Here is a 10,023-nt window from a genome sequence, read left to right as displayed (position 1 = left end):
TTCATGCTTTGGGATGCGTTGAGGAAGGGGCAAGCAGGGAGCACCCCTTCCCCAAACCTTCTTCCCCAAACGTGCCCAGGGCAGGGCCACCCTGGGGACACGCACCCCCTGCACTCCTTGCATCTGCCCTCTCCATGGGATGCGGGAGCATCCCTGGGGGTGGAACACTGCTCCCCCATCACCCCCAGCTGCCACGGGGACTGACAGAGGCTCTCCCAGCTGTTGCTCCTGTACAATTCCCATTTATTATTTCCAGACCTCATTCCAGAGAAGTCCACTAACTCCTGAGCAACCTACTGGGCTCCCCCCAGAGCCCCTGGAGCTGAAGCAACGAAACCTTTAGGGGAGGGAGACGCAGGGTTCCAAGTGCTTAGTTTCCAAAAATAAAAGGGAGGGTAGAAATTCAAGAGAAAACATCTGCCCCTCTGCCAGCCCGTGCTGGGGCTGGGGGCTGCTCCTGGTACCCAGGAAGGGGTCCCTGTCCCAGCGCTATGGCTTGGGCTGTGCGGTGCCCTCCCCCCACCGCCTGGCTCGGGGGGGAGGGATGGGGAGGCGCAGGAGCAGTCCCGTGGGAGCTGGGCTCATCAGAGCTGGGAGTACAGGGAGTTCTCCATCTCCGGCGTCAGCTTGGCGTGGAAGGAGGCGAGGCCCACCCCGAAATCTGGAGGGAGAGGGAAGAGAGCCGTCAGCACTGCAGCCGAGCCCCCTGCTCCCTGGCTCCTGCCGGGGGCTGCCTGGGGGCTGGAAAGCCGGGGGGGCACAGGGAGGGCATCGCTGGGGAGCCAGGAGCTGCAGCCCAAAGCCCACCCCAGTGGCCGGTCACCCCCTTCCAGCACGGAGGGAGCGGGGTATGTGTTATCCATGGGGAGCAGGTCAAGCCACGCTCCCTGCAAGTATCCTGCCAGTTGGGGTCCCTCCCGCCACCCCCCTGGGCCGTACCCATCTCTGCATCCAGGCGCCCGGGGGTCGGGGGGTTCTTGCGGTGGTCCTCGATGTGCAGGGTCATCTCCTCCCGCGAGGCAGTGGAGTAGGGGCACTGCATGCAGGTGTAGCGGCCCCGCGTGTGTTCCCACACGATGCGGCTGTTGGAGGAGTGCCCTGCAAGGACGGGCAAGGAGGGAAGCACAGTGCTCGCTCGCTCGCCCCCCGCCATGGCCAGGGGGGGGCTATGCCCAGGAGCCCCCCCCTGCCAGCAGGAGCCATGCGAAGCGGCAGCGCAGGATGCAGGGCAGGCGGCCCCGGGTGCCGGCTGCATCGTGCTGGGTGCCATGGGGCTCGGATCAGCCGGTGCTGTGGGGGCAGGAGCCCCCCTGCTCCAAGCCCCACACGTGCGGAGGTCCCCTTCCCGAGGGAGGAACCCCAAATCCGGGAGCAGGGAGCGAGGCCGTGCCCCCCAGCCCTGACCTCCCTTTGCCCATCACCTCCGCACCACATGGAGCAACAGGCAACAGTTTCCAGCCCAGCCTTGGGGCTGGGGCGACTGGGGGGACTGGAGCCCACACAGCTGCTGCAGCTCCTTCTCCTGCTGCTTCTGCCCTTGGGTGCCAGAGGAACTAGGCTGGGTGATTCCTGGGGGTGCGCAGCTGGCGACCCCCCCCCCCCAAGTCTCCAAACCTACCTGAGCCACATCCCCTCTCCACGTGGCTCCCAAAAATGAAGAAGCCCACCCTCTCCCTCTGCTCTCCAGGGAGCATCGCCATGCCCCGTGGGGCTTCTCCCACCCCTGTGGCCCCCACCACCCCCCACCACCCCCCAGTGACAGAAAGCAGCCCCCAATCAGTAGGTGCCAAACTAACCTGGAGTCACTCCTGAGCCAAAGCATGGGAGGAGTGGGCTGACACTCACACCTGCGGAGGGAATCGAGGGGCAAGACAAGCATTAGGTCTTCCCCTCCCTGCGGGGGGACACGTGGGAGAGCAGGCCTGGCCCGGCCCCCCGCCTCGCACCCCCAGCACGGCGGGGAGCAGCAGGGCTGGGAAAATTTGGAGGCTTGTTTTTGGTGGTTGCTGGTGCTTTCTCCAATTGAGCATCCCGGTAAGTGGGATGGAGGGGAGAGCAGAGGTGGGATGGGGCTGGGGGGGGCTGGGGCGGCCCCGTGCGGGGCTGGGAGGAGGGGGATCCTTGGCTGGCCGACGGTGGGTCCTCCTCCAGGAGCTGCTGGTCAAGGCAGGAGCAGAAGAAGGTTTGCCCGAACGGCCCCGTGCGCTCACCTTGGCTTTTCTTCCAGACGGCGTTGGAGATGGGGGGGCCGTGGCCCGGCACGTAGGGCCGGAGGCGATGCTGCGCCGGGGGCTGGGGCAAGCTGTAGGGCGAAGGGTGCACGTAGGACAGGAACGGCCCCGGCACCGAGGAGGGGGGTGGCCCCGAGAACCGAGTCAAGGATGATGGCCCGAAAAGGCTGGGCTCCAGCAGCGGGAAGGGGTGGGGGGCCGGCGAGACCAGCGGCAGCGCCTCCAGCGAGCCGGGCAGCTCGGGGAGGCTGGTGGGGAGCGCAGCGGGGGCTGCCGAGGCAGTGTCTGCGCCAGGGAGGATGGCTTCTTTCTCCAGGGGCCGGATAACGCTCGGGAGTTTGGGAAGCCCCTCGGGTGGCTTGGCCGGGGGCTCCTTCTCCAGGGCAGAGGTAGCAGGCAGGACGGGCTTGTCGGTTTTGGGGGGCGGCGCAGGGCTGCTGGCGCTGTCAGAGCAGACGTGCAAGTGCTTGAAGAGGGAGCGGTGCGTTCGGAAGCGCAGCATGCAGTTCTCACACCTGTGGGGCCGGGGAGGTGGCGTCAGTGGCAGTGCTCCCTCCTGCATCACCCACCCCAACACCCCGGCCCGGGGGTCTGCTGCTGAGACCGGGGGGGGGGGGATGTCTACAAAGGTGGGATCTGCTGGGTGCCCCCAGATAGAATGGGCTGTGGGAGGTGTCTGCAGGGCGATGGCACGGCAGCCCAGGATGGGGATGGGCACCAGCGGGACTCACTTGAAGTAGCGGTTTGGCTTGTAGTGCACCTTCATGTGGGCCATGAGGTCCTGCATGCTGGGGAAGGTCTCTGTGCAGCCCAGCGTCGGGCACTGGAAGGTTTTGCCTGAGCAAAAAAATAGGACAGAGATTCAGCAACAGCACAGCTGCACTGCACCCCCCAGGTGGGCAGCCCCACCAGTGGGTCTCCAGCACCTCCCTCACTCTCCCTGCTCCCGCCCGGTGCTGTGCAGCATCTCCTGGAGGTACACGCACCATCACCAGGGCTGCCTCCGCTTCAAGCCGTGCTCTGCCACCTCCCAGCTGAAAAAGGGCACCCTGGAGCGACACAGCATCTCGACCTTACCCTCAAGGGACTGCGTGGGTCTGTAGTGGACCTTCAGGTGGTCCATCAGCTCCTGCATGCTGGGGAAGGCCAGTTTGCAGCCGTAGCTTGAGCACTGGTAGTGCTTCCCTGGAAGGAGACAGAGCTGTTGGCCTCGTCCCTGCCCCAGCCATTGCCGTCACCTCCCTGGGGCAGGGCTGGGGCTCGGCTCACCTGGGACAGGTCTGCGCTTCAGCGGCCGCAGGTCCTGGGCTGGGGTCCCTCCGCTCCCTGCCACCGGCATTGGGCCGCTGGGCAGAGCTGCTTCGCTGCAACCTGCCGGGGAAAGGCCGTTAGGCAGCGGGGACCAGCTCCCGCGGGATGCCACAAGCCCCTGCCTGAACTGCGTCCCTCTTTGCCCTCCCCCCTACCCTTTACAAACAGGGGTGCAGGCAGCTGGGGGGGTCTGGCTGGGAGAGGCAGGAGCCCTGCAGGGTGGTTAGAGATGGGAGGGTCTTTGCTCTAGAAAAAGCTGCTGGTGTGAAGGCAAAGCCTGCTGGTGCCTTGAGCATGCTGGGTGACACCACATGCCCAACCCTGCGCAGCCTCGGGGTGCTCCCAGCCACCCCTCTGGGGTGGGATTTGGCCAAAGGGACCTCCAGCAGCAGCAGCAAAGGCTTCTTCTCCCCCTCGCCCTGCCCCAGCTCCCATCACCAACCCCTCTGTGGCACAAGGGACTCACCTGCCCCCTCTCCGGTGTATTTACCCCGCAGGGAGAAGGTGGGCACAGCTTCATCCTTCTCCGTCTTCATGGCCTGGAGAGTGGTGGGCACAGGGCGAGGCACGTGCCACCGACAGCGTCTCCTCCTGGCGATGCTACACCGAACGCAAGGGTGAGAGGTTACAGTCCGGCACGGAGTGATGTCGACTGCCTCTTCCTCCTGCTCCATGGCAGTGGGACTGACCCTCCCTCCCAGGGACCTCCAGGGCCAAGCTGGCAGGAGATCCCGGCTCCATGGGGGCTTCGCAGCATCTCTGCAGGGGGGACACGCTGCAAAGGCAGCACTTGGCCCTGGGAGCTTTGCACATGGCCCCCCCGGGGAGCAGCAGCCAGGCTTTGAAGCCAGAGCTGTTGTCATCCCTTCCCGCTTCTCCTGCCCCAGGGGTGGTCCACAAAGCCCCCGAAAGGTCCCCCCCCAGCTGCCATCTGGCACAGCCTGCCCCACACATCGCCAGACTGCTGCTTTTTGGTACCAGCCTAGAGCTTTTCTAGTTAAAAATCCCCCCCAAAGCCACAGGACCCCCTCCCTACCAAGGCGACCCAGCCCCGCTGCTGCCGAAGCAGGGATTGCAGGAGCTGCTCCAGCCTCTCTTGCTCCCACCAGGCAGGGGGGTCTCACTGGATGCTCCTCCTGCAGTTTTGTAGGATCTTCCAGCCAAAAGGAGCAGCACGTCCCATTGCACAACTGGGAGCATCGGCAGCAGGGCCTGATGCTGATGGGGATGTGGGGGCAGGTCACACAAGCTCCATCAGATGGTCTCCAAAATTAAATTGGCTCAGCCTCACAAAGCCTCTGTGCAAGGCTTCGGCATGCAAAAGCCAAGCACCAACCCCAGTAAAAAGCATCCAAAAAGTCCCTCACTTGGGAATAATTCTCAATAGCGTCTTAATGTCAAAGTTAAAAAGAAAACAACAACAATGATCATCATAGTAATAATAACAACAACAAATCAGTGCTGGGGCTGCGGAGCGGCTGCCACATGCACATCTGCCGTTTGTTAGAGGATTAATGCTTCCCCAAGAGCTCAGCGACTCCCAAAGCAAGTCCCTGGGGAACCTCCTGATGCTTTGCTGGTTGCAAGGAGATGTGCCTGCATCCGTCCCACCCCGGCCTTGCCAGACCTGCCTCTCAGCATCTGTTCAAGAGGCATTTTCCCAGCTTTTCTGCTCCAGCCTGGCTCGCACGCAGCGGGGCTTTAGCCTGGCAAAGGCGGCCCCAGCAGCTGTTACTGCAGCAACCGGCGGTGCTGGGATGGCAACCCATCGGGTAATAAATCAGAGGGGGGGGCAAAATCTGTGCGGGATTATTTCTCCGGCTGCCCCCAGGCTCACGGCTTTGTTGGGAGGTTGCATTGCTTTTTTTTGTTGTTGTTGTTTTCTCAGTTCAGTGGCTCCTGCCAGCGCTGTGGGATGCAACCTGCACAGAAGCTGGGACTGGCTGGAGGAAGGGGGGGGGGGGGGGGGCGGGTGTCAACCACAGCGGGGGAGGGGTGGGGGGTTGGGGCAGGGCCAGGGGCTGATTGTGTCCTGGGAGGGAAAATTCAGCCCTGGCTGGAGGGTTTGCTCGGGCTGCACAAAGGGCGAACACCGCAGAGAAAGTTCACTGCAGTTTGGATGGAGCTTTGTTTTATCGGGAGGAGGAAATGCAGTTTTGGGAGAGGGGAAAAAAGATTTCAGGAATCTTCTGTTGAGGGACAAAGCATTAAAAGGGTCAAGGCAGGGCTCTCTGTCCCTGCTCAGCCCCTTGTGCAGCGCCTGTGTGGCACTGCCACGTTTCGGTGCCCGGCCCCGGAGCTTTGGTGCTGCCAGAACATTTCCTGGTCTGCAAGCGCCAGGCCCTGTGACTGTAGCGAGACTCCCCCGGGCTCCCGCTTCCCTGCTGGAAACGCTGCCTCTGGATCAACGCTCCATGCCACCGCCTGTCCCCAAGGCCTGCTGATGGTCCCCGGGGATTGATGGCCCCCAGACAAGGCTGTAAAGGAGCAGGACACCCGTGCCCACTGCACCAGGAGCTCAGCTGGAGCCCACGCAATTTTTTCCAAGAAACCAGGAAATCCTTCCTCAGCGGCATTGCAGCAGGGCTGTCAGCTCCCGATGCTCCAGGATCAAACCTGGTGGCACCCTCGGATGTTACAGCTCGTGCTGAAGCTTCCCTCCGCTCCCACTGATGCTATCTGATGCTGCTCTCCATTTCCCGGTTGCAGGCGGTACCCCAGTGATGCGTTTAAAATTGATTTTTTATCCGGAAAAGCTAAGGAAATGCCTCCTGAGCTAATCGGCAGGTCCAGCGAGGGCAGGTGGGGTGGATGCAGGTGCACCTCCTTGCAGCCAGCATGCCTGCCCCCGTCCTGCAGCCCTGCCACTGTCCCACCACAGCAAAGCTGTCCCACGTGGGTGTGTTTTCAGCAGCACCGTAGCACCGTGGTGTGCTCGGCCCAGGCTTTTCTGTTTTTTTGGGTTTTGAGGAGCTGGTGGCACCTGTATCATTTTGCTGTCATTTGTCACCTCCCGGGGGATAGTGTCCAACACTTGTCATTCGCCAGGACCCTCCATTTTACATCCCTGAGCATGATACTCCGTCCCAGGTGCTGCTGACCTGCCACTGTCCCCATCCCCGTGTGGGCACTGGAGATGTGACTCCCCTGGCACCGGTGCAACCCCTGCCCTGGAAACCTGAATCCCAGAGCCACCGCATGTTTGGTGTTGCTCTTCACAGCGTTTTTCCTGCCACCGGTTCAGCCTCCCTGGAAACCTGCTGGCACCAAACTCCCTCACTCCGGCCCCAGTGGGAGTTGGAAAAACCCTTTGGAGGGGCTGGCAGCAACGAGGGCGAGCAGGAGGGTTTGCAGCTACTGGACACCCAGAGCAGCCTCTGTTGCTGATGCAGTTAATAATTAATACAGCTCATCTCCCTCAAATGAACCAGGGGGTTTACACATATCGCCAAGCACATACGACTTTTACAGACCCACCCCGGGAAGATAAATGGGACAAATAACCCTATTTGAGCACCTCTGTGTGGTCTCTGGCCAGAGGTTGCAGAGGCTTCCCAAAACACAGCTCCTCAGCGTAGGAGATGAGAGACAAAGGCTCCGAACAAGGGGCTCATGTGATCGCTCAGCCGGTGAGTGCCGAGCGGTGCAGAGGGAGGAAGCCCAGGCTGTGACAGCAGCGCAGCGAGCACCCCCACCCACCCCGGCACGCGCTCTGGCCACCGGTCACGGGGTTCAAATGCATGTCGTAAATTAAAATGCATGTCGTAAATCCTCCTGTTGCCTTCAGACATCATGGGGAACGCTGACCTGGTGTGGGGAGGAAGATGCTCTGGGCATCTCTGCTGCCTGGCAGCCCCTGCCTCACAACCATGGGCCTCACGATGCCCACTGCAGCTTGGGTGCCCTAATCTCAATTTGGGCTGGAGCAAAGCCGCTGCCCCAATGTTTTACCCCTCCACCTCACCCTGAGGGCAAGCTCCTGGCTTTCCATCTCAGAAAATCTGCCCGGAGAGCCCAAATGACCCCAAACCTTGCCACAGCTGCTGCCACTGGCAACGTGGGCATCCAAAGGGGTGAGCGCTGAGCCTCAGCACAGCCAACATGCCACGTCCCCACGGCGCATGTGGGGGCAGCTCGGCCTTCACCGTTTTTTTGGGAAACATCTTTCAGCCTTCCCCGAAGGGCTGCCCTGGGGTCCCTGCCATCCATCCCCCTGGCTTGCTCCAAGCCAGTGGCGACCTGGCTGGCGTGCGAGTGGGGAAGAGCCATGCTGCCATTTCCCCACGTCCCTGCACTATCTCAGTGCCCACCTTTACTTGCCTGCCTGTGCCAGCTAATCCACTGGGCTACATCAGCGCTTTCAGCTGGAAAAAAACCCTCTTTCCTTTCAGGAGCCATCTGGGGAGGATGGACCTTCTTCCCTGCGCCCAGACAAAGCTGCCCCCAGAGCAGGCAGCCCTGGGCCCGGCCAAGTTCACACCATGGCCAAGGTGCAGGAGCCCTCACGCCGGCTGAGGATGAGCAGCCGCATCCCCGGGGCCACTGACAGCACAAAGCAGTTCCCACGTGTGCGGGCAGATGGAGAGACCAGGGGGGACCCCGGCAGGCATGGGACCCCACCCAGGATGCTCAGGGTGGCGAAGGGGGTCCTGCTGCTCCCACGGGCCACACACCTGCAAAGACCAGGGGCTAACAGCTCCCATGGCTAGCTGTCCCTGGGCTCCTAGCCCCACAGGCAGCAACCCCCGTAGCTAGCAGCCCCCCATGGGTAGCACCCCGGTAGCTAGTGGTCCCCCATGGGCACTACACCCACGGCTACTAGCCCCTGTGGGTAATAACGCAGCCATGGCTAGCGCTCCCCATGACTAGTCGCCCCACGGGTAGTATCCCCCGTAACCCGGAGCCCCCGTGGGCGGCAGCCGTGCCCCTCCACGGGCAGGGCGGCTTTGCCCAGAGCCCCCCCAGCCCCCGGTGCAGGTCCCGGCTCCCCCACCAGCCCCGGCATCCCGGGCCCGGTACCCGCTCCGCTGCCGCCGCTGCCCCGCCGCCCCCGGTGCCCTCCCCCCCGTGCGGGGACGGGGACGGGCCCCCCCGGCGCTGCCCCCCGGTGCCCGCCCGCCCCGTCCCGCCCCCGCACGTACCGGGGCTGCGGCGGGGCCGGCACCGCCCGGAGCGCGCATCAGCGGCGGCGCGGCCGCGGGGCCATTTTCTGCGCGAGCTGTCGCGAGAGCAGGGAGGGGGGGGGGGGGGGGGGGGGGGGGGAGGAGGAGGAGGACGGTGGGGGGAGGAAGGAGCAGTGCGGAAGGGGAGGGCGGGGGCCGTGGGGGAGGGGCCCGGCCCCGCCCCTCCCCGGTGCCGGGAACGCTCCGCATCCCTGCGCCTGCGAAAGGCTGAAGTATCCCGGCGTCCGCCGAGCGCCCCGGGGGCCTCAGGGTGTTCCAGGGTCCGTGGAGCATGCCGGGGACCACGGAGCATCCCGGGGACCACGGAGCATCCCGGGGACCACAGAGCATCCCGGGGACCACGGAGCGTCCCAGGGTCCACAGAGCACCCCGGGGACCACAGAGCATCCTAGGATCCTTGGAGCATCCCAGAGTCCACAGAGCACCCTGGGGGCCTCAGAGCATCCTGAACCCTTGGAGTATCCCAGGGCCTTTGGAGCACCCCAGAATCCTTGGAGCACCCCGGGGGTCTCAGAGCACCTTGGGAAGCCATGGGCCCCTTAGAACAGCCCAGGGCCCTCTGAGCACCCCAAATTCCTTGGAGCGCCCTGGACTCCTGGGAACACACTGAGCCCATCAGATCCCACACCATCCCTAAAAGCAGCTCAAACCCCCCCAAGCCTGTCAGGACCCCCAGAGTCACTGGAGCCCCTCAGAGACCCCCAAACCCCTGGAGCCCCTTGGAGCACCGCAGTGAGTGCCTGAGCTGGCCCAGCTGGCAGGGCTGTGGGAGCATCCCACTGGCACAGCACCCACCACCCACCGGCGGGGCGCTGCGCCCCCAGCCCCAAGGAAGGGCTGGAAGGCACAAGAGGGAGTTTCCTAAATGTCTGGAATTTCCAAAGCAAATTTTTTTTTCATTAAAATAAAAACAGAGGCTCTGTCTGCTTCCCCTCCCCCCCCAAGCTCTGCAGTGCCGGCACTCCTAAAACCCCGTGATTTGCTGGAAAAATCACCCCAAGGGCCACACGGCTTGTGAAAACCGGGAGTGGGGAGGCCCTGCCACCATTCCCAGCATGGGGCCGCGGAGGACTCCACATCCCAGCAGCCTCCTGCCCTGCACCATCCCCACCCTGGAGGAAACAGGGTCCCCTGAACCCCTCTGTAGCCATCCCCTCCCCCATCTCTAGGGCAGGGGGTCTGCCTGCCCGAGGGACAGCCGGGGGGGGGGGGGGGGCGCGCTCTGGGAGGGAGGAAGAGGAGGGCGGGGGCCAAGGCCGAGGTAGGCGCAGGAGCAGGAGCAGGAGCAGAAGCAGGAA

At 63.7% G+C, this 10,023-nt stretch overlaps 1 protein-coding gene across 2 annotated transcripts; it reads right to left on the bottom strand.

Moving 5' to 3' along the window:
• Positions 1–226: 226 nt before the first annotated feature.
• ZNF414 (zinc finger protein 414) lies at positions 227–8,789 on the bottom strand. Of its 2 annotated transcripts, XM_055706915.1 has the most exons (9): positions 8,684–8,789; positions 4,009–4,142; positions 3,501–3,602; positions 3,309–3,416; positions 2,963–3,068; positions 2,211–2,746; positions 1,797–1,847; positions 940–1,098; positions 227–661 (listed from the first exon to the last, which is right to left on the bottom strand). In XM_055706915.1, the coding sequence occupies exons 2-9, from the start codon at positions 4,076–4,078 to the stop codon at positions 585–587; spliced, it is 1,209 nt and encodes a 402-aa protein (XP_055562890.1). In that variant the 5' UTR covers positions 4,079–4,142; positions 8,684–8,789; the 3' UTR covers positions 227–584. The 2 variants fall into 2 exon arrangements, 1 of the variants encoding a protein (XP_055562890.1); XR_008731697.1 differs by lacking the exon at positions 227–661 and having other exon boundaries at positions 1,002–1,098; positions 1,797–2,746.
• Positions 8,790–10,023: the final 1,234 nt, after the last annotated feature.

Source organism: Falco cherrug, chromosome 4, assembly GCF_023634085.1.
Source record: "Falco cherrug isolate bFalChe1 chromosome 4, bFalChe1.pri, whole genome shotgun sequence".
Taxonomy (NCBI): Eukaryota; Metazoa; Chordata; class Aves; order Falconiformes; family Falconidae; genus Falco; species Falco cherrug.
The sequence above is the reverse complement of the archived record's forward strand: the minus strand, read 5'-3'. Positions and strand labels throughout refer to the sequence as shown.